The sequence below is a fragment of the Anabrus simplex genome, chromosome 1 (genome assembly GCF_040414725.1).
Source record: "Anabrus simplex isolate iqAnaSimp1 chromosome 1, ASM4041472v1, whole genome shotgun sequence".
Taxonomy (NCBI): Eukaryota; Metazoa; Arthropoda; class Insecta; order Orthoptera; family Tettigoniidae; genus Anabrus; species Anabrus simplex.
Genome location: NC_090265.1, coordinates 1,082,771,444 through 1,082,797,205, shown reverse-complemented (window position 1 = coordinate 1,082,797,205; position 25,762 = coordinate 1,082,771,444). Strand labels below are relative to the sequence as shown.

Here is a 25,762-nt window from a genome sequence, read left to right as displayed (position 1 = left end):
TCATAATTTCATATTCTCATCTGTTTTATCGCAACAAGACTCACTAATTTTTATTTATTATTTAAAGAATATATTTTTTTCTATCAAACGAATTTATAGTTTTATTTCAATGACAGTAAAATATCTTAACCTCAAAATTAATGGGGAAACCGAACGCCAATCTCCCTTTTCCCAGAACTTATATGGTATGTTGTCAAAAGTAAGCTTATTACCCCACACCCTAGAGATAGTCAAGAGTCTCATTCTATTATTGCTGCACTGAGTGGCAGCTGGCGCCCTTCAAATAACGTAGGCTATGTGTAAGTAAGCAGGTAACAAGTAAGTGTGAGTACAAGGTCCGACGAGTGTGTGTTTTATTTAATGAATATTAATTTTCAGATTTTCCATTTTAAATGCAGATATTCAGATTTTTCAAATTAAATGCAGTATTATATGTTACAAAAGTTAGTCAGAAATTTAGGAAAGTTTCAATACGAACTGATCATTATATCATTTGTAACCATTTTAAGAACTCAACCTTTTGATAATTAATCACAGAAAAGGAAACACAAAATTATGTGGTCAAAATCTCTGAACTAAAGGCTAAATATCCATTCATTCTGGCCATAAAGTAGCCAACGGTTTCAGAGCACCAAAGCGCTGCAACGAAAATGGGTGGGGGTGGGGCTGCTTGCGCATCATCGTCATCTAGGTAGGTAATGAAACAAAATAATTTATCTTCTTTATAACAGGAAAGTTGATCTAGAAAAGTGTTAATGTGCTCCCCCACCCCTGGAAAATATCCTGCGGGCGCCCATGGTTGAGATATAGTACCAAATCTGTATGTACGATTATTGTTTGCATGAAGGAGCTATACCAAATGAATGGAGAGTTGCTATAGTAGCCCCTGTGTGTAAAGGAAAGGGTGATAGACATAAAGCTGAAAATTGCAGGTCAGTTTGACATGCATTGCATGTAAACTTTGGGAAAGCATTCCTTCTGATTATATTAGACATGTTTGCAAAATTAATAACTAGTTTGATAGAAGGCAGTTCAGGTTTAGGAAAGGTTATTTCACTGAAGCTCAACTTGTAGGATTCCAGCAAGATATAGCAGATATCATGGATTCAGGTGGTCAAATGAACTGTATCCTGATTGACCTATCTAAGGCATTTGATAGGGTAGATCATGGGAGACTACTGGCAAAAATGAGTGCAATTGGACTTGACAAAAGAGTGACTGAATGGGTGGCTCTGTTTCTAGAAAATAGATCTCAGAGAATTAGAGTAGGCAAAGCTTTATCTGTCCCTGTAATTATTAAGAGGGGAATTCCTCAAGGCAGTATTATTGGACCTTTATGTTTTCTTATATATATATATATATATCAATGATATGTGTAAAGTGGAATAAGAGATAAGGATTTTTGCAGATGATGTTATTCTGTACAGAGTAATAAATAAGTTACAAGATTGTGAGCAACTGCAAAATGACCTCGACCTCAATAATGTTGTGAGATGGGCAGTAGGCAATGGTATGATGATAAACAGGTTTAAAAGTCAGGTTGTGAGTTTCACAAATAGGAAAAGTCCTCTCAGTTTTAATGACTGCATTGATGGGGTGAAAGTTCCCTTTGGAGATCATTGTAAATACCTAGGTATTAATATAAGGAAAGATCTTCATTGGGGTAATCACATAATTATGATTGTAAATAAAGGGTACAAATCTCTGCACATGGTTATGAGGGTATTTAGGTGTTGTAGTAGGGATGTAAAGGAGAGGGCATATAAGTCTCTGGTAAGACCCCAACTAGAGTATGGTTCCAGTGCATGGTATCCTCACCAGGATTACTTGATTCAAGAACTGGAAAAAATCCAAAGAAAAGCAGCTGAATTTGTTATGGGCGATTTCCGACAAAAGAGTACCATTACAAAAATGTTGCAAAGTTTGGACTGGGAAGACTTGGAAGTAAGGAGACGAGCTGCTCGACTAAGTTGTATGTTCTGAGCTGTCAGTGGAGAGATGGCGCGGGAGGACATCAGTAGACGAAGTTTGAGTGGTGTCTTTAAAAATATGAAAGATCACAATATGAAGATAAGTTGGAATTCAAGAGGACAAATTGGGGCAAATATTTGTTTATAGGAAGGGGAGTTAGCGATTGGAATAACTTACCAAGGGAGATGTTCAATTAATTTCCAATTTCTTTGCAATCATTTAAGAAAAGTAGTGATTGATTGATTGATTGATTGATTGATTGATTGATTGATTGATTGATTGATTGATTGATTGATTGATTGATTGATTGATTGATTGATTGATTGATTGATTGATTGATTGATTGATTGATTGATTGATTGATTGATTGATGTGGCCACGGCTGATCCGTGGTCCAACAGCTCTGCATTCTGACCGGCCAATGGAGCAGAGGAGGGGTGTCCATAGCTCTACCGTGGCTCTACGCCTCTGCATTCGGGAGGCGGGACAAGGCTGGACCTCACGGCTGGCCCCAACCATCAGCTGTCCTGAAAATGGTTTTCCATGGTTTTCCATTCTCCTGCACTAAGGCAAGTGCCAAGACAGTTCCAAGTACAGGCCACAGCCGCCAACCCCTCACCTTCTCTGAGCATCTCCTTCGCCGTAACAAATCTCCCGGCCTGAGAGATGGCATCACCATCTAAGAGGCCCGCCTCCCCCTTCAGATAAGGAATGAAAACATTTTAGTAGTAGTAGTTATTTTGAAGGGAGATTCCAAATACCAATGTTCACGTTTCAAAGGACTCGACCCCATTTTTTGTCCTTTTCACCCCCCACCACCTTTAAGTGGATTTCCTGATAAACAAAAAAATGTTATTCCATAATTTTTAAAGGATATTCCAAATACGAATTTTTACACCTGTAACATGTTAAGTTTTTGAGATTTACTCATTTTAAAAATTCACCATATTTTCACTTCTTTTAACCCCCTTTAAGTGGATTTTCCAAACACAAAAAAATATGTGTTTCTTTATCTTTAAAGGAGATTGATTATGTATACCAATTTTTGGACCCGTAACATGTTAAGTTTATGAGATACCGGTACACTCATTTTAAAAATCAACCTCCTTTTTCACTCTCTTTGCCCACTTAAGTGGATAATCCAGAAACAAAAAAAAAAATGTGTTTCTTTATTTTTGAAGGAGATTCCATGTACCAATTTTCACATCTGTAACAACTACAGTTTGAGACATAAGCATTGTCATTCAACTGCCTTTTCCCTTATTTTTGCCCCTTAAGTGAATTTTTCAAAAACAAAAAAATATGTTTTTCTTTATTTTTAAATTTTTATGTCTGTAACATGTTAAGTTTTTGAGATATATTCATTTTAAAAATTCACCCCATTTTCACTTCTTTTAACCCCCTTAAGTGGATTTTAAAACAAAAATATATCTGTTTCTTTATTTTTAATTGAAAGTCCATGTACCAATTTTTACACTTGTAACATGTTAAGTTTATGAGATATACTCATTTTAAAAATTCACCCCCTTAAGTGGATTTTCCAAAACCAAAAAATATGTGTTTATTTAAGAAAAAGATATATACCAATTTTCACGTTTGCAACACCTTCAGTTTTTGAGATATAAACATCCTCATGTAAAGGATTCGACCCCCTTTTCACTTATTTTTGCCCTCACCACCCCCCCCCCCCCATGTAATTTCTCCAAAAACAAAAAATCCATGTTTATTTTTAGAGGAGATTCCAAGTACTAATTTTCAAATCTTTAAACTGTTCAGTTTTTGAGATCTAGATATACACATTTTAAAAATGAATCCCTCCTTTACACCCCTTTAGTGGCGAATATCCAAAAATCCTTTCTTAGTGAGCACCTACCCTGTAATATAAATGTAGCCCCTAAATTACATATCATTGTGTCCAGTAGTTTTGGCTGCTATTTTATATATATAGATATTGTTGAATTGATACTGCAAATACAGCTAATATTTTACTTAAGCACCCAAAAAGGATTATATATATATTATATACCGTATTTATAAACATATGGTTATCCATACTACATCAACAATTTGGTGGCTAACCTACCCCCACCAAAATTTTTTTCTGGCTGTGGCTTGGGTACTCATGGTTGAGAGAAGGGGTGGGTAATAGAGAAGTATTTCCAGAAGGGTACACAGTCTATCATAGAGACCGAGGAGATAAAAAGGGAGGGGGGTGTTTATTCTGGTGAAGGAAACTTATTGTTCACATGAATGGTTTACTGATGAAAGGGATGAAATATTAGGGATAAAATTAGTTTGTCATAATATGAAGGAGGTGGGAATTATAGGAACATACAGGCCTGGAAGAGAGGAAAGAGACATGGAAATATTTGAGAAAATAATAGATTATACTCATAAAAACAATAATAATGATATGGTAATAATTGGGGGAGATCTAAACTTGCCTGAAGTTGAATGGAATGGAGCTGCAAGTGAAACCCATGAACAGAAACTGGCAAATAAGTTAATTTGGGAGGGAGGATTTACACAAGTAGTACAAGAACCGACTCGTCTCAATAACTTACTAGATGTATTCCTGGTTAAACCATGGGAAATTGTTGATAAAACTGAGGTAATTGAAGGAATAGGTGACCATAAGGCTGTAATAATGGATGTAGGACTGGTACCAAAAAGGCTTAATAAGAGGGTCACACAAGACAAGAAATTATACAGAAAAACTAAAGTTGATGAATTTGGAACTTACCTTAAATCACAATTCAGTTGTTGGATAAGTGAAGGGAGTAATGTGGATACACTTTGGGCTAAATTTAAAGGAATCATTTGGGAAGGAGAGAAGAGATTTGTACCTGTTAAGAAGGGTAAAATGACCTCAGACCCTGTTTATTACACAAGGGAAATAAGAAAATTAAAAAGAAAATGTAGAATAGTAAACAGGAAAATCAGAGGGTAGGGAGAATAGAGAAACTAGAAAACAGCTAATGAGGGAACTGAATAGAGTGAAAAAGGAAGCAAAAGAGAATTATATGAATGGCATTCTTCAAGAGGGTAATGACCACAAAGGGAAATGGAAAAAGCTGTATTCATATATCAGGAATCAAAAAGGAAAAGGAATCCAAATTCCTACAATGGTGGGAGAAGGGGTTGAACACTATTTAACAGATACTGAGAAAGCAAACCTCTTCAGTAGGGAATTCAGAGATTCAGTAGAAGATTGTCAGGACTTGGAAACCATAACAGAAGATAGAGAGGGAGAGACACATAGGAAAACAAGAAGCTTCTCATTCACAAATGAAGATATTTTCAGTGAAATCCAACTGCTTCAGCAAGGAAAAGCAGCAGGAAGTGATCAAATTACTGGGGAGGTATTAAAGACAATGGGGTGGTATATAGTGCCTTATTTAAAATTTCTCTTTGACTATGTCATAAATAATAGTGTAATACCAAAGGAATGGAAGGAATCTATAATAATACCAATTTATAAAGGAAAGGGTGATAAAAGGAAACCAGAGAACTACAGACCAATCAGCCTGACCAGTATAGTTTGTAAAATACTGGAGAGTTTAATAGCAAAGTACATCAGAGGGATATGTGATGATAAAAATTGGTTCATGAGGAGCCAGTATGGATTTAGAAAGAAATTTTCTTGTGAGGCACAACTGGTGGGATTTCAGCAGGACATATCAGATCAGTTGGATTCAGGAGGCCAGTTAGATTGCATAGCCATAGATCTTTCCAAAGCCTTTGATAGAGTGGAACATGGAATATTATTAAAGAAATTGGAGGGAATAGGATTGGACGTAAGGGTTACACGTTGGATAAAAACATTTCTAAATTCAAGGGTTCAGAAAGTCAAAGTAGGTAATAATATATCACAGGAAGAGAAAGTTTGGAAGGGAATTGCACAGGGTAGTATAATCAGTCCGTTACTTTTCTTAATATACGCAAATGATTTAGGGAACAATATAACATCGAAAATAAGATTGTATGCAGATGACATAATTGTTTATAGGGAAATAAATAACATTGAGGATTGTTCAGAATTACAAAGGGACCTTGAGAGTATCCAAGAATGGGTTGAAGAAAATAATATGAAGATTAATGGAGGCAAATCAACAGTTACAACATTTACAAACAGGAGCTTTAAAACTGAATTTGAATATACTTTGGATGAGGTAGTTATCCCTAAAGATGGCAAGTGCAAATACTTTGGTGTGAGATTTGAAAGTAATTTGCACTGGAAGGGTCATGTTGATGACATTGTTGGGAAAGCATACAGATCGTTACCGTACATGTCATAATGAGGCTACTTAAAGGATGCAACAAAGAATTAAAAGAAAAAAGTTACTTAAGTATGGTTCGTCCATTATTGGAATATGCAAACAGTGTTTGGGATCCTCACCAAGAATACCTAATAAAAGAACTAGATGGTGTGCAGAGGAAAGCAGCAAGGTTTGTAACAGGGGATTTCAGGAGAAAGAGTAGTGTATCAGAAATGTTAAAGGAACTTGGTTGGGAAACTTTAAATAAGAGAAGGGAGAAAACTAGACTTATAGGATTATATAGAGCCTATACAGGAAAAGAAGCATGGAGAGATATCCGTGAGAGGCTTCAGTTGGAAAATAATTATATTGGTAGAACTGACCACATGTACAAAATTAGAAGGAATTTTAGCAGAAGCGATTGGGGTAAATTTTCATTCATTGGGAAGGGCGTGAAGGAGTGGAACAGTTTACCAGGGGTAGTGTTTGATCCTTTTCCAAAATCTGTACATATATTCAAGAAGAGAATAAACAACAACAGAGAAAATAAATGAAATGTTAGAGAGCATTCGACCAGTGCAGGATATTGTAAATAAAAAATGTGTGTGATTAAATTAATTCCATCCCCTTGTCTATGGAGTTTGGACAGCCCAAGTAGGGGACTGCCTGTAGGGGTGAAGTACAGTGGGGACTTCGAGGGCCCTGGGACCGCTACGGTAATTGTGAAGGCCCTACAGGAACTCTGAAAAGTGGTGGCAAAAGGGGCTCTGGTTAAGACGCAGCCGGTCGTTATGCTACTTAGGTTCCAAAATAGGTAAAATATAAATATGTAAATAAATTCAATGTTAATTTCAATCTTATACCAGTTGTATATTATTATTAGAAGTAATTTCACATACTAATGCTGAAATACAAAACATACTAGACCAGGAGGATATAGTTAGATTTATTAAGGCACAGAGACTGCGATGGCTTGGCCATGTGGAAAGAATGGAGGAAGATCGAATGCCAAGAAAAGTAGTTAAATCCCGAGTAGACAAAAGACGGCGACAAGGAAGGCCCCGTAATAGATGGAGTGATGAAGTTGAAGCTGACTTGAGGGCAATGAACATCCGCCCATGGAGACCAGCCGCTCAGGATCGAAGTAGATGGCGGAATATCGTAGAAGAGGCCAAGGCTCACACTGGGCTGTAGCGCCGGATAAGTAAGTAAGTAAGTAATTTCACATACTGTATATGAGTTGTCTATGTTTGTAAGATATTATATAAGTAGAATTTTGTAAACAATATAAATTTATTAAGGATGATTATTAGCGTAAATTGTATAATATTGTATTCTAGGAAAATTTTCTTCGTCTCTTGTTAATTTAAAATTTAGTGCTTGACAATAAGGTATTTTAGTGTACCATTTGCCACCGAGGTAGACACCTCATTTGCAAATAAAGAGATTTTGATTTGATTTGATTTGACTTAACAATGGAATAAAGCTTAATGATAGCACATTTTCTTTTAAACAATGGGAAGTTGATTGTTATTTTAAGAGGCAAAAGTCATCAGCCCTTTTATTTTAAATATATCTACTTGTGTATGATGGACACATTAGACTTAGACCAAACCAATACCACTGATATCAAGCTCACTGCTCAGTGTGACAGCATGCGTCACCATGCCACTTTCTGCATATTGCAGGTGTGGAGGTAAGCTCAGAATCTGGTGGTTTGAACAAACCATAAGTGTTGAAATAATTGTATGGTTCAGCTCTGCCTAAATCAAGTTCTAGACTTCTGTTATTGTTTTGTAATTTTTGTCATGATATTTCAGGTTATGGTAACATCGTACCTGTAACACAAATGGGATGCACCTTTTGTATCCTGTTTGCCATGGTGGGCATTCCGCTGACACTGACAGTGATTGCTGACATGGGCTGCTTGTTTGCCAGTGCCGTGTCTGCTGTGGCCAGCCGACACCTACCGCGCCATGCTCTCATCAACGACTTAAACATGCGAGGTCGCCGATCACTGTATGCTGTGGCTGCTGTCCTCTTCCTCTTCCTTTATCTCTCTGTAGGAGCTGGCCTCTTCATGCTCTGGGAGGATGACTGGGGCTTTTTTGAGGGATTCTACTTCTGCTTTGTTACCATGACAACTATTGGCTTTGGAGACCTTGTCCCTAGTAAGTGCTCTAGGTACATTCCTTTTATTCCTGTCATTCTGTCAATGAAAATCCACTTTGCTTCTTTGTACTACCGTATACCAATCTCCTCTATTCATATTACGGTGAATGAAGTTGGTTGTTTTTTTTTTTTTTTTTTTTTTCTATGGGCTTTACGTCGCACCGACACAGATAGGTCTTATGGCGACGATGGGATAGGAAAGGCCTAGAAGTTGGAAGGAAGCGGCCGTGGCCTTAATTAAGGTACAGCCCCAGCATTTGCCTGGTGTGAAAATGGGAAACCACGGAAAACCATTTTCAGGGCTCCCGATAGTGGGATTCGAACCTACTATCTCCCGGATGCAAGCTCACAGCCGCGCACCTCTACGCTCACGGCCAACTCGCCCGGTGAATGAAGTTTGTCCTATGAGCTATTTCAGCAATTTTGACCAGCATAAAGACTCAATGAGCCTCTAATTTGCTGGAAAATTACCAATAATGATTAGATTTTATAGGCTGTTACTGAACCATGTTAGAAGCTTGATATTTCAGATATTTCAGATATTTTATTACTTCCACCATCAAGTACAGAAAATGTATGCTAGGTACTGATCAGGTTCTAAAGGAATCACATCTTTGTTATTTGAAGTTTGACTAGCACTTCTTATGATAGACCATGCAGCTTTGCATAGACAATATCTTAGCCATAATGCCTGAGTCATTAGAAAAATTATTTTAGCTACCTATATTAGGTCAGTTTTTGAAATACCACATTCTAGATACTGGTACTCTTCTACACTATAAAATGCCTTTTTCCTTAAAAATTGTGACAGTACCCCAGTTAAATGCACTATTGTCTAATGTTCGAATAGGTAGGAGAAGCTTATTGTACATCTTAAGCTGTTGATAACAGTGGCTGTTTGTGCTTTTACTAAGCCTGGAGTAAGGAGTATCTAGATCAGGGCCTCTCAGGGTGCATGCGCGTGGTGCATGCACTGTGCACGGTGCAAAAGACGACTTCCCTTGGTTGACCAGAGTGCAGACCCCCCACTCCTCGATTTGGAGCAATAGCGCTTACTCTCTCTTTCCTCACGCCTGTCTCGCTCACTCCGCCTGTCTCCCTCTGTCCCACTTGCGCCGTAGCGCTCCAAATCCGGGCTGACTTGAGCCGAGTATAGGCGAGTTGAGCTGAGCTTAGCTGAGTAGCCCAGAGACGAAGCGTTGATCCGAGCCATGCCGAGCGGCAGCGATGCACAGTGCACGGAGCTCTTGCGCCTCTATCTGCACGCGTGAGATTTGGGGCGTTTGAGAGGCCCTGATCTAGATCATTCTTGTATCTTGTGCCATGCATGTAAACTGTAGATCTTTCTTTAAATTCGGAAAGATTCTCTTTCACATGCATAATATTTGTAAGAATATATAAACAGGGAACTGTCATAATTTTTAGACTCACAAAGGAAGTTTTACAGGAGTCTCTAAATTCTAATCCAGCAATTAGACAGACTACCTTTTTCTGCCAAATAAATACATTATTTGATGTAGGACAATTGCCCCATAACCTGATCCCATGCAGTATATGAGGGTGAAAGAAAGCATGATAGGATGCAAGTAGTATATCCCGACTGATGCAGGTTTTCAGTTTCCGCAACAGATACCACGCACTGGCTAATCTCTTACACAGTTCTGATGTATGTATTTCCCAGGCAAGTCTTGTATCTACATGTAGGCCTAATAATTTAACAGAATTACAGCAGCCATTATTTACAGTGTGATCCAAGGTAAACATGATATTTTCTGTTTTAGTGACATTAATAGTTAATTTATTGTGATGAAACCAGTTTTCAGGAATTTTAACTGATGTGTTGACTTGGTTTTGTAGTGTTGTGATATCAACATTACTATTCAGGAAAGTTGTATCATCAGCATATAGAACTGATGTGTAGGGAACATTACATGCCAGGTCATTGATATATACTAAACACAGGAAAGGTCCCAAAACAGACCCTTGTGGGACACCTGCTTTAACTGTTTCCATACCAGAGTTTTTATCACTTATTACCACCATCTGTTTCCTTTGATGAAGATAGGATGCCGTTAATTTTAGTTCATGACCCCTTACACCATAATAACTGAGCTATAATAATTTATAATTTCGTGTGGCTGTTTCTAGCTGAGTACAGCCCTTGTAAGGCATACCCTCCAATGAGGGTGGGCGGCATCTGCCATGTGTAGGTAACTGCGTGTTATTGTGGTGGAGGATAGTGTTATGTGTGGTGTGTGAGTTGCGGGGATGTTGGGGACAGCACAAACACCCAGCCCCTAGGCCATTGGAATTAACCAATGAAGGTTAAAATCCCCGACCTGGCCAGGAATCGAACTCAGGACCCTCTGAACCGAAGGCCAGTATGCTGACCATTCAGCCAACAAGTCGGACAATAACTGAGCTTATGAATGAAGATTTCATGCGAGACACAATCAAAAGCTTTTGTCAGGTCAATTAATGTAGCACATGTGACTGTTTTATTCTCAAAATTATTTAATATGTCTTTGATGACACATTCAACTGCTTTCATCGTTGAATGAGCCTTTCTAAATCCAAACTGTTTGTTGTAAAGCAAATTATTTTTGAAAAAGTACTCGTCGAGTTGTATAAATGTACAGGATTCAATAATTTTGCTCAGAATGGGTACTATTGTTATAGGGCGGTAATTTGATGGGCACATTCTATCCCCCTTTTTAAAGATAGGTATCACTTTAGACATCTTCAAACAGTCAGGAAAAACACATTGTCTAAGCATTAAATTTATTAAAAATGTCAATGGCATTAATATCATGTCAATAACTGCTTTGATTGTATTGTTGGAGAGACCATAAATGTCTTGGGTACTAGATGAATTCAAAATTTGTGACAATACTTCTGACTGTTAGCAGATTTACTTCCACTCATCTAAAATCATTATTCAATACATTTGAAGGAAGATCAAAGTTATGAAACCAGTCTAAGAAATTATGTTTTCTTGCATCCCCATCTGATGAAATGTTATTATCCTGATCACATGTGCTTTCATGTGCATTGATAAAATACCTATTACACTAATCAGGATCTAGAGGAATCACATCTTTGTTATTTGAAGTTTGACTAGCACTTCTTATGATAGACCATGCAGCTTAGCATTTATTGTTCGCACTTAGGATATACCTGTCAATTGCTGCAAGTTTAGCCTCATGTATATGTTTTTTATATAATTTCCTGTAATTTTTGAATATTTCTTTATCCTCTAAATTATTATTTAGTTTATATAAGCTAACATAATGCTATGCTTTTTACCCAAATCAGGCGTAAACCAGTTTTTAACTCTATTTCTTGATTTAGAGCTGTTGGCCTTAATAGTTACACCTTTTTCAGGGAAGGCTGAATTAAAATATATCATTATCACGTTAATGAAATAAAAAAATGCAAAGTTGACATCACTCATGGCATAAAGGCTAGTCCGGTCTGTTCTTATTAATTTGTCTTGGAATTCATTAACCCCTTTAAATGATATGACACGTCTGATGCATTTTAATTCTTTCGATGACTCAAAAACTCTTCTCTTACAGTTAACTTTAAATTCAACCCAAATACCACCATGGTCTGACAATACATCTTATCATAGAAATGAACATTTGTAAAATGATTTGTATACATTGGTTACAACATTATCTAGACATGCATTATTTCTTGAGGGTTCAGCATGTGTACAATATAAGTCATGCGATCTTAACATATTAAGGAAGTTTTGGGTATTTTGTGATACCTCTAAGATATTTATATTGAAGTCACAAGCTATAGCAATCTTTTGATCATATTTACACGTTAAATAAGAAATCAACTTCTCTAACTGATATAAATAATTTTACATTGGTGTTAGGGGCATGATACACAGATACTACAACAAAATCATATTCACACAGTCTAATAGCTACTGATTCACATAGGTTATTAATGCAAAAGGAAATATCTATTACTTCAAATTTAAGTGATTTCTTAACATATATTGCAGCTCCACCATGTGTTAGTGGAAAGTCTCTAGTAAAAATACTTCTTAATTCAAAATCATGAGGTATATATAGATTGGTCTCATCTCTAGTCAGCCAGTGCTCATTTACACACCAAATATCAGTAGGCCTTTTATTGAGTATTACATCTAATTCGTCCAGTTTATTCCTAATTGACTGTAAGTTAATGTGAAAAATAACTATGTTGATCATGATTGTTTCTAGTTTTGTTTCTACAGGTTCATTGATTGTAGTGAACTGATGAGAACCTAACCTAGTCTGTCTACCTTGCAGATCAATACTATTCCCCAATACAGTTTTAAAAGTACCTCACCTGTCTAGACTACCGTAAGCATTAATATAATTCCTTGACTCTAACACAACAGACCGACCTACATCGGTCACTTTCTCTATTTCTTTCGAGGAATGGGAAAAGGTTTTACACTCTACATCTTTAATTGCATTAGCACACTCTAATATACTATTTACAACATACCTTTTTCCCAAAACAGAGGTAGAAGATGGCCCCCCCCTTTTTTTTTTTTTTTTGCAGAAATTACTTCCCGTCAGTCACACCGTATCTGTGAGATACGCGAGTCTTTCTTCACATCATATTTCTTAAACGATAAGTTCCATTGCCTACACTTTTCAGTAGCTTATCATTGCCTCTCTAGGAATTCCCTGTCAGAATTTCCTTTCTTTCTGTCCACACATTGCCTATTAGTCTTGGCTTTGTATCTGTAGGATACAGCGCAACTGGATCGTGATGTGGCATGACATTGTTGAGTGCGTATGCTAGCGGCTGTAAACATGGAGTGCTTCAACCCAGGAAACACAAATGATGTTGAATTAATTTGTTCAGTTCTGTATGAAAGTGATAGTGACTGTGATGAGTGTATCAATGACAAAGGATCTGTAAGTGATGATGATATTGTTGAGGAAAGAGAAAGTGACTCTGAGAGTGAGAAGGATGATAATGACTCTTGTTCTGTAGACAAACCTGGTACATACTTTATAGGAAAAGATGGTGTGATAAAGTGGAGAAAGGTGCAGCGTTCTTCCCAAGTACGTCGGAGAACTTTTACTATACTGGCTAAGCTACTTGGAGTTATCAGTGAAGCAAGAAATGCAAAAACACCAGTGGATTCATGGAGCTGTTTAGTGACCAAAGATATGCTGGATGATGTAGTTCAGTGTAGAGATCAATACACAGGAAATTTGCCACAGATTGACTGCACAGTTCGGTGATCAAACATTGTCAAGGACATGTGTGTTTGCCTGGCATAAAAAGTTCAGGGATGAACGAGAACATGTGGAAAATCAGCAACACGATCGCCATCCTCGGACCAACATTACAGACAAAAACATTTATATGGTTAAGGACATTATTGATGATGATCGACGGGCGACAGTATTAGAAATTGCAAAACAAGTCGGATATAAATGGTCCGTTATTGGACATTATAAATTTTCCAGTTAACTCATTCCTGGTTGACAGTGTTTCACCCCAGTGTGCTAAGTTGGGCTCATCAGTTGGTAACTAGCACATCCACCAAGATGCATGGCTAGTGCATATTGTGGAGGCCACTGCATAGGCCTGCCCCAAAATTTTTGGAAATGAGACAAAGTCTCTCATAGTGTATTGGCACTGCTGGTGGCTTCAAGTAGCCTACGCAGTGGCCTCCACGGTATGCACTAGCCATATGTCTTGGTGGGTGTGTTATTTACCAACTGATGAGCCCAACTTAGCACACTGGGGTGAAACGCTGGTAACCAGGAATGAGTTTGCTGGAAAATTTATATAATGTCCAATAATGGACCATTTGTATTGGTATTATAAATTTACTCATTTGGGACTAATATTTCAGGTTCCCTATGGGAATTAACATCTATATCAAAGAAGTCGGAGTCAGTTATAGGAGCTGTCAAACAATCATCACAATCGACCTACAGTGTGTTCCAGATGGGTCCCTCGCCTTTTGACCAAAAATCTGAAGTCGAGACATTTGGAGGTCTGTCAGAGGTTTACAGCAAGGTTTGATCATCCTTACAGCCCGGACGTAATGCCCTGCGATTTCCATTTGTTCGGACCGCTTAAAAAAGCTCAAGGAGGGCAACGATTTGAAGATGGCGAGAGTGTGAAAAACTTTGTGCGCAACTGGCTGGTGACACGACCCTGTTCTTTTTACGATGAGGGCATCAAAAAGCTGCCCATATTCTGGAACAAATGCATTTCCAAAGCAGGAATCTATGTGGAAAAATAAATTGTAATTGCCTTGTGTTTTTCAATAGGTTATAAAAAATAAATGTGCCTTTTTGGGTGGCTTGGGTGGGTCCCTGACATTCGTAATGAACACATCTCTCTTCTAAAAGAATTTTAAGGTAAAATTAATGTGTATTTCTTAATGAAGTTGTGTGCTATAAACTGGAGTGCCTACACTAGGTTTGTACCCAAAGATAGACAATTCAGCTATTATGCTGATTGTGGTTACGAACCTGAACTGGTATTTTTCTAAGTTTTGCATGAATTTTGCTGTGGTGTTTATTATTTGTGTATTTTCATAATACATTCATTATTTAAAAAGGGGCTTAAAAATCTCTCTGAAAGTGAGTAAATGTCATAAACTGTTCGAGATATCCTAACATATCTGACAGATACATTGTGACCGATCATGTAACATTTTAGTGCGCGACCGATGTAGGGTTAAAAAATTAGGGCTTTATATTAAAAAAAAATATGTCACTTGTATTCTTGTTTAAGCATTATGGATACCATTTCTCCAACTCATACACTCTGTGTACATCTGATTACATGACTTGTACAATGTAGCATTTGCTATTACTTCTACTTTAATAAAAGTAAATGCTATTTTTTGCATACATAAGCTTGTGCTTTTACTATGAATAAATTCTTTGTTATTATAGACTAAACTTTGGCTCTGCTAGGGGTATAGCTAGGCTCTCTATCTCTATACATGTGCACCAGCTAGCTCTTGGAGTAGTTGACTTACTATTGTGTGATTCTTCACAACCTTACCTTCAAAAACCAAGCATGTCAGACAGTGATAATTCAGAAGTTATTATTATTAAGCGTATGGAATTTACAGAATGGACAAGTATATACAATATTATACAAAAGAAAATCCTACAAAGAATACATGGTAAGTAGGGAACAATTACACACGGATATCTAAATTGTTTATCCACTGCACTAGGGATACTGAGACATCAGCAAAGTCTTTTCGGTCTCCGCCATAAGCACGCAGAGGGCATTCGTCCATTATATGATGCATGGTCTGGACTAAAGCACCACAATCATACACTGGAGAGTCCCTGAAGCCCCACTGGTGAAGGGAGAATGCAAATCTTCCACAATTAGTGCAAAACCTGTTTAGTGATGCCCACGTTCTTCTTGGCAAACTGAAACCAGCTGGGGCATGGTTTGGATTAAGGAGGCTTGGCCACTCTGGAGCTGTATAAGTCCATTGCTCTTTCCATTCCTCTTTTAAATTGAAACCAGCATCCATTAGATTCTTAGCTGTTTTCATTGGTGGCTTATGGGATTTCAGCCTTTGTTTCCAGAGATCTGCAACATCTCTGTGAATAGGTAGAGTTGGATTGGACATGATCTTATCATATTCTTGAACAAGGGCTCTTGAATGTTGCAGGCTTGGTGGAGCAATGTGGGACAGGACTGGCAGCCAGTGCATTGCAGTAGGCTTCAGAGTACCAAAGATGATACGCCTGGTGGTGTTAAGTTGTACATCGACTTTCTGCACATGGCAACTGTTAAGTCATACTGAAGAGCAGTATTCAGCTGCAGAATACATGAGGCCAAGCGCAGTACATCGTAATGTGTCTGCTGGAGCACCCCATGAAGTTCCACACAATTTAAACATAATATTATTACGTGATCTCAATTTAGATCCGAGGTTTTCAAGATTCTTTCTATAAGATAGGGTTCGGTCAAGCGTTACCCCGAGGTACTTTGCATTAGGATTGTGCCTTAGCACTGAGCCATTGAAGCATACTTGGAGTTTTGTATTAGCCAACTTGTTGTGGAGATGGAAGGAAGCAGATTCTGTCTTATTCATGCTGGGTTGTAGTCTCCAATTTCGGAAGTAAGAGCTAAGTGTATTCAGGTCAGATGTCAGGATGGCCTCGGCATGGCTGAGATCTGGATGTTGAATGGCAATGGCTAGGTCGTCCGCATAAGAGAATTTAACTGATTTTGTCTCAGGAATATCCAATATGTAGAGATTGAATAGAAGAGGTGCCAATACTGATCCCTGGGGAAGGCCATTTTTTAGTTTCCTAAGACGACTAATGTCATCATACATGACGACACGGAAGAGCCTTTAGGTTAGCATATTGTTGATCAGTGTGGTTACAGTTTTGCAAGGGATAACTCGTTGCAGCTTCAACATCAACCCTTGCCTCTACACAGTATCATATGCAGCCTTTAGATCCACAAAGAATGCAGATGTTTTAGTACCCCTTTGAAAACCAGCCTCAATGTGAGTTGTTAGTGCTAGCACCTGGTCAACACAACTTCGGTTCTGCCTGAATCCAGCTTGCTCTACTGGGACCACTTTATTAATGGCCGAACTAATTCTATTGTACACAAGTCTCTCAAGGAGTTTATAGCAAACACTCAGCAATGCTATTGGTCGGTAGCTATCGACTTGGTCTTCCGGTTTACCGGGTTTCAGAATTGCAATGATCTTGCTTACCCGGAATTCATATGACAGATGTCCAGACGATAAGATATTAGAGTAGAATTTAGCCAACCAGAGCTTTGTGTTTGGACCACTATGTATCAGAAACTCAGGAAATATCCCATCAAAGCCAGCAGAAGTGATGACAGAAGACAGCTAGGTGTATTTTCTAAGCTTGTTGAAGGATTATCCTGCTCATCTCAGGAAGGCACCAACACCAGCAATTAAGTGGCAGAAAGACAGAAGGGATGTATAATCTTTGAAGAGGAAGTATGAAACAAATACAAAGAAATGTGTTTCTGGAAACAAGTTAATGCACAAGATATTTTATTTATGAAAGCAAAGACAAAAGTGATTTGAAAGCAACAGGGAAAAAGAAAAAGTGGAATTGCTTGCCTAGGAGAAAGACTTATTGGAGGTTAAGAGTTAATTTACTGAAAAATTACAATGGCTGTCAATAATTGAACAGTTACGATTAACTAGTCTTAGTAAAAAGAATATTACAGATAAAAAATTAAAAATCTGCTGAAAGATTAATGGAGTAACTTACCAAACCCTCAGTATTTAGGTTGTGTTTTCATAGTGATCAGTTTGAGTTTCTATATATTTTTAAAATCATCATTCGTAAATATTAATACATTAATGAGGCAAATAGAAAAACAGTAAAGTGGATGAAGACAAAAATTATCAAGAGCAACTGTTAAGGTTTATGCATACAATTCATAGTAATTACTATTCATCTCGGCAAACGCTAAGCTCTTGAGACTTTGCTAAGAGTAAAAGCATTTACTAAGGAACTTCATGCATATAAATCATAGTATTTACTACAAATTCTTATTAAAAGCAAATACTACACTTTTATGCATACCACCCATTATGTTAAAATAGTTCTTACAGATAGAATATTTTTAATCAGTATGGAAATTCTTCATAGAATAATTCTTCGGTCCCAATATAAATTATTTAATTCTGTTATGGTATCATAAACCACATTACCTGATTTAGACTGTAACTTATACACATATTGTCAGGTACTGAATCTCACTCAAAATCTCTGTAGGGAGAATAATGTTTCTACAGAATTCATGCTGGTTATTGAACTCTGTTGTTAAATAGCCCTAATTCCATTCACAGTAGAGGATGATAGAAATCAGTCATTCTACCTTACATTTCTCATGGCTTAGCCTCTTCAGGGGCATCGGCACATTTGATGCCATTAACTTCAGTGTCTTTTAAATGCGCTTAAATGTAGGTCAATCAAATATAAACAGGATTTTTGTTCCTGAACATCAACAGTTGGTAGGATTGGCCCCGCACTTCTGCTATGTTTAGGCGGGACCGTTAGAAGTGGGGAGAGCATGCTGTTAGATATTTCCCACTGTTTCGCCAGTAACGCTCATGATGTCGAAGCAACAGGTGCACCCCTCCACTGCGCAACTTATAATTATAACATTTCTTGCTTGTGGAGCAGTTACAATGGCGGAAATTTGCCACAGATTGACTGCACAGTTCGGTGATCAAACATTGTCAAGGACATGTGTGTTTGCCTTGCATAAAAAGTTCAGGGATGAACGAGAACATGTGGAAAATCAGCAACACGATCGCCATCCTCGGACCAACATTACAGACAAAAACATTTATATGGTTAAGGACATTATTGATGATGATCGACGGGCGACAGTATTAGAAATTGCAAAACAAGTCGGATATAAATGGTCCGTTATTGGACATTATAAATTTTCCAGTTAACTCATTCCTGGTTGACAGTGTTTCACCCCAGTGTGCTAAGTTGGGCTCATCAGTTGGTAACTAGCACATCCACCAAGATGCATGGCTAGTGCATATTGTGGAGGCCACTGCATAGGCCTGCCCCAAAATTTTTGGAAATGAGACAAAGTCTCTCATAGTGTATTGGCACTGCTGGTGGCTTCAAGTAGCCTACGCAGTGGCCTCCACGGTATGCACTAGCCATATGTCTTGGTGGGTGTGTTATTTACCAACTGATGAGCCCAACTTAGCACACTGGGGTGAAACGCTGGTAACCAGGAATGAGTTTGCTGGAAAATTTATATAATGTCCAATAATGGACCATTTGTATTGGTATTATAAATTTACTCATTTGGGACTAATATTTCAGGTTCCCTATGGGAATTAACATCTATATCAAAGAAGTCGGAGTCAGTTATAAGAGCTGTCAAACAATCATCACAATCGACCTACAGTGTGTTCCAGATGGGTCCCTCGCCTTTTGACCAAAAATCTGAAGTCGAGACATTTGGAGGTCTGTGAGAGGTTTACAGCAAGGTTTGATCATCCTTACAGCCCGGACGTAATGCCCTGCGATTTCCATTTGTTCGGACCGCTTAAAAAAGCTCAAGGAGGGCAACGATTTGAAGATGACGAGAGTGTGAAAAACTTTGTGCGCAACTGGCTGGTGACACGACCCTGTTCTTTTTACGATGAGGGTATCAAAAAGCTGCCCATATTCTGGAACAAATGCATTTCCAAAGCAGGAATCTATGTGGAAAAATAAATTGTAATTGCCTTGTGTTTTTCAATAAATTAATTTAAATAAAAAATAAACTGTTTATATTTGATCCCCCCCTCATAATTGCAACACCAGTGCTCGAGAGTACACAGATGTGGCCTTTAAGATCTGTTGTGTTGGCAGCAACCATGTTTCTTACCCATAAAGCAGCAGTTTGTTCACAGCTATAATATTGTTATGGAAGGTGAATGCTTCATCCTGGTGTGAGAATATGATATATTGGTAAGTGATTTTGTTATGTTATAATAAGTTTTGAACACTGACAATTTTTAATACGGTACAGTAAATTACCTCCTGAAAATAATATTGTGATAACAGTTATACATGAAGTATGAAAGAGAAATCAGGTGAAAGAGACCAGTGGGCAGACCTAGATAAAAGTGGACAGACTTAGTGAAGAAGGTTGTAGAGGAGAGAGGTCAGGATTAGGAGCGGATTGTGAACGAAGAATGGTTCATGGACAGAACAAAATGGAAGGGACTCGTATACTGTACCGGTAACGGCGGTACAGACTAAGCCCCCGTTATGAAAATCTTAAACTTACGTGTTATGCTCCGGTCCGCTTACGAAGAACTGACTATGCAGCGAGCAACAGCTGCGCGCGTGTGACGTAGTGAGCGGGTGACGTCACAGCATGCCTCGCTGCACCACGAAGCCTGGGTTGATGTAGAATGTTCTACAAGTTTCGGATCAAATATAAATACGTGCTGCTTCGCTCAGCAGATCAGTGTGTGTTACAGCTTGTTATAGCGAGCAGCAGTGCGCTGCAGAATGTGATACCAGTTTGCGGCCGGGATTTCTATAAGCACACTAGACTGTCGTATTCGCGCAGTCAGTTCGCGGGTGCGGTAACCGAACGTGAAGCCGCTGCTAACTTTCAAGTTCGTGGACTTTAATATAGTCATGCTGAATGTGGACTTATTCAGATTTCCTTATATTGTGACAACCTTTTACTCCGATAGGACGTGAGGTGAATTGTGTATCGTCTGGACATTATTTATTGACTGTTACTCTATACGAGTGTCCAAGACCCGCAAATATCTTCGAGTGTTCGAAATTGAAATTTGATGGACTTAAAACTGATTGCTCCTTGCCGAGGACTCGATACTTTAAGTTATAAACTGTATTTAATCCAAATTTAAATTACCAATCCGTAAATTGTGTCGACATTTTTGAACTGTGCAGGTGTGAACAGCGCATCTCTATTTTAATGAACAGTGCATTTCCATTCTAATGAACAGTGTACATTTAGTTTATGGACAGTCAAACCAAGGACTGTCAGTACTCAGTTAATTTTGTCTTTTGGTTTCAACACGTGAACGAGTTTGATTCACGAGCGGAACATCTTTATTTCATTTAAATTGAACAGTGCTTCAATGAACTAAGTAATGTGACATTACTTCACGTTGTAATAGGTGCAACGAACTTTAAATAACTTTAAACTGGACAATCAGTTCCGAGTGGACTTTACTTTGTGAATGTTTCTTTCACTTGACACGTGATAAAGTTAAATGACATTTCACCGAGACATTTGTGTTTGGACTTTGTCAAAAGCATTTATAAACACTCTATCATCTGTGCAGAAGCAGCCGTTGCACTAACTCGCCCCAGAGCTGAACGATGTTCATTTATGTTCACCATTTACAAGGACTACCTCGACGCCATGGATCTTCAAAGCACCGAATAGATCTTCTAGAACTTCCATCGGGGGACGAATGGTGGTTCGTTGCTATGGAATGTGGAGCTGCCGGAATCCAAGGACATCGCCAGCCATAGGTCAAGGAACGTTTTCGACTGTATATGCTGTACAGAGGTGATATTAATTTAAATTTTTTAATAAACTCTGGAACACAAGTTTTTAAGATTTCTTTTAAACAAACCCTCTCCCTCTGTATGCACTTCAGCGACTGGTACACGCCCTGCGTCTCATCTCTACCGAAGTACCAAATTTACTGTTACAGAGGAGAGGGGTAGAAATTGGCGCCCCAGTCGTATCGGGGCCGATTTGGAGTGCAGTAAAATTAGAAATTAGCGCTTCAGCAATATCAGAACTTAATTATGAGTGCAGTAGACATTAAATTGACACTTAACCATTCTAAGCTCAATTTTGAAGTACTAGTAATAATTAAGAAGTGCAGTGATAGACAAAATCGCACTAAAATCGTGTGACTTAGTAATTTAATTCAGATACATTTCCAGTGCTTTATGTGGAATAACTATTAATATTACAGTGAACTTTCTAACAAGATTTAACTTCTCACTAATAAGAAGTGTTATCAATGATATGGGATCATTTTTGTGTGTTAAATGTCTTGGAGATTTTTCTTTTTGGGAATGTTTGAATGACTTTGAACATGAACTTTTAACCATTGGACAATAATGGTGATATCTGAATTCTTTTCAAGTGATTTATGATTTTCTTGTTGCTTGGTTTAAATACATTACCATCAAAATGGAAAATATTTTAGCGGCTATTGAAGCTCTTAAGATTAGCTTAAATGAACGTATCGCCAAATCGCATGCTCAAGTAGGTGCTGATTTACAAGCTCGTATTACTGAGGCCAATGCTGCAACCGCTCAAGTAGGTGCTGATTTACAAGCTCGTATTACTGCGATTAACACTCGTATCAATGAGGCCAATGCTGCAACTGCTCAATTAGGCGCTGATTTACAAGCCCGAATTAACGAGGCCAATGCCGTAACTGCTCAATTAGGTACCACTTTAGAATCTCGTATTAATGAGACCAGTACCGCAACTACAGCCAACTTAGAAAGTCGTATCACACAAGTAACTAAAGTAATTAATACCAAGTTTACCGAAGTTAATGCTAATTTGGAAAATAGGCTTACTAAAGCTGGTTCTGAGATTGAAAAACGATTCTCAGAAACTAATGCGAAGATTAATTCTAATTTTACAGAAATAAACGAACGCCTCACCCGTGACTTAGAAACAGTAAAACAGGACCTTAAACTACAAATAGTTGAAGACTTAAAAGCTTCTTTTCCTACCTCACATCAATTGATTAAGGAAGTTGAAAGCTTAAAGGCAGAATTTAAAGAATCTCATGGTCAGTTATCACAGGCACAAGCAAAAATAGCCTCTATTCAGGATAACATCCATGAATCTTTTAAGACTAACTTTCTGAAAATAAGTAATGAAGTCAATTTACTTAAAACAAGGCAGGAGGAAACAGATAAGCATGTAAAAAACCAATTAGATAGCGCACATACTCAAATCATTCGCATAGGCCGCGATGTAAATGAAGTGAAGCAGGACCTCGAAAAGGAAGTCCAGAGCGTGGAAAACTCCATCCGTGGGCAAGTTAAGACTATCAAGGTCGAATTGCAAGGAAAAATAGAGACGATTGATAATAGAATCTCTCAGGTGGAGAAGGAGGTGTCTACACACCAGTGTCAAGGGTCTAGTGGAGATACTTCTAGCATTTCCACAGTTTTAAAATTATCAGACGATAAACCTGCAAAATTTTCCGGAAAAGAAGAGTACACAGCGAAAGAATTCCTTCTCAATATTGAAGAGTACTTTCAAGAGAATAAAGTACGATCCGATCAACAATTGAGGATAGCTTCTAGATTATTGGAGGGGAAAGCACTAAATTGGTACACAGCATTTAAATTTAACATTAAAACCTATGATGAATTCAAGGAAGCCTTGTTGAAGAGGTTTTGGAATTCGGAAATTCAACACTTGATTAAGTTACAATTGTACTCTAGGAGATACAACACAGCTATTAATTCTTCACGATATTCTGATTTTCTCATTTCCCAATTAAAGAAGATGCAATTCTTTGATCCTCCTTTGCCAGAACAGGAGTTAATACAAGTAGTAACTTTACAATTTCCGGCGCACGTACAAGAAATTCTTGTGGCAGCCAATGTTCAAGACCTAGAACAACTTGATGATTTATTAAGGAAACTTGACACTGCCCATACACAAAATCTACCTAGGGTTACTAAGACGAAAGAGGTTGCAACTAACCATGTCGAAGTTAATAACCCGCCGAGATCGAATCCCGAACCCCGTGAGGAAGTAGAACCACGGAGAGATCCGTTATCTCATTTCCAACGATTTAGGAGACGTCCATACAGGCACAGTGCGCCTTATAGACGTACTCAAACGTGGAAGAAACCTACCGAATCACTTACTCGAGATAGAGATTCGCCGAGAGCCGAGATCGAAAGAAGATGGAGAGAAACTCGCGAATATATCCAGAATCGAAACCGGGATGAAGGATTACCTGGCGCTACCTCTTTAGAATATCAAGAGCATGCCAGAAGACAGAACACGACGCCTGCGACCAACCCTGAGTCGACAGGCGCAATAAAAAAAAACTTCGACAACACAACAATAAGATTGCCTGAAAACCGTAGTGGGAAATAATTTGTGTCACTAATATTAATTACTGGTACTTGGATGACTCGGATCTCTTGTATGAAGATCCCACTCCTACAACACCGAAGGTCCAACGAAGCCTTCCAGTTATTAGTATTACTTTGGATACCCTTTATGTAACTGCCTTAATCGATTCTGGAGCTCAAGCTTCGTTAATGTCTGAGAGGTTAATTGAAATGTTGAAGGGAGGAGAAGACATGTTATTGATACCAGTCGCACAGATTAAAATTAAAGGGATAGTACCGGACAGGCATATCAAATGTAAATTTCAAGCTTTTGTTACATTTGACATTGAAGGTGTTCAGTTCGAGCATATATTCCTAGTCATTTCGCCGATGAAATTCAACGTCATCCTAGGGTCAGATTTCCTAGCCAAGTATGGGGGAATTATTGATTATCCTGCCAACGTCATACGATTTTTTAATATCGACTCTGTAGAGTTGCAGCTGGTAGACTGTAATAATTTGAAGTGCCAAGGTCTGGGTACCCCATTCATAGAAGCCGGAGGCAAGATGAGCGATGCTTTGCCTGCCGATGAAATAAATTGCGAAGAGGGTAGACCCGGTCAAGAGGGATCCGTCGGGGGCCAGGAAGTGCCCATTGTTGAGGATATATTCGACGAAGGTCGTGATCACTTCATATTTCTCACCAGTGCGGCTGAAAGCCCAGAGTTCGATTCCCGCGTGGCGGAAGCAACTCGACAAATATTTGAAAAATTCCCTGAAGTTTTTGATGACAAACCAGGCGTTATTAGAGATTTTGAATACCAATTGAATGTCAAGGACACCTCTCCTTATAAAAAACGGCCCTATCCAGTTCCTGAGAAGTACCGAGAGGAAGCCAGGAGTGTGATAAAGGAAATGGAAAATAATGGTATCATTTCTAAATGTGTCACTCCGTATCTAAACCCCTTGGCTATTGTAAAAAAACCGAATGGCAGTCTGCGTTTGTGCCTAGACGCGCGCATGCTCAATGACAGGCTTGTATTGGAACATGACCACCCACCTTCACTCAGGGATGTCATCCGGAAATTTAGAGGCATGAAACTCTTCTCTACTATGGACATGACGTCATCTTATTTTCACATCTTATTGGCGGAGGATAGCAGGAAATTTACAGGCTTCATTTTCGAAAACATTACATATGCATTCAACCGTCTCCCTTTCGGGATCAAGAATTCAGGGGCAGTTCTCATCAGGGCTCTTGAGAATCAATTATCCGATGAGATTAAAAAAATCGCAACGATTTATGTTGATGATATCCTAATAGCTTCGGAGTCCTTAGAGCAACACATTGAAGACGTTAATAAGGTACTCGACGAACTCAAAACCAAAAATTTTAAGATAAATGCCTGTAAAAGCCAGTTTTTTAAGACAGAGGTACTGTTCTTGGGTCACCTCATTAGTGGAGACGGGATCAGGCCTAATCCGGCCAAGATTCAAAGTATTTTGGATTTCCCGAAACCCACAAAAATTAAACATGTGAGACAATTTCTGGGACTATGTCAGTTCTTTGCACAGCATTGCCCAGATTACACCAAAACGGTAGCACCCTTGCAGCTGCTACTCAAGAAAAATAATAAGTGGAAATGGTCAAAAGAATGCGAGGAGGCTTTTTCCGAAACAAAGAAGATGCTTCAGGGAAGCGTACAGTTAGCATATCCTAAC

General features: G+C 38.4%; 1 protein-coding gene across 1 annotated transcript in view; it reads left to right on the top strand.

The window, feature by feature from the left end:
* LOC136858019 (TWiK family of potassium channels protein 7) overlaps nt 1-25,762 on the top strand; it is a 266,151-nt gene that overhangs the window by 163,375 nt on the left and 77,014 nt on the right. The window contains exon 3 of the mRNA XM_067137223.2: nt 8,051-8,401. Coding sequence (XP_066993324.1) covers nt 8,051-8,401 — 351 coding nt within the window. The remainder of the gene's footprint in view (nt 1-8,050; nt 8,402-25,762) is intronic.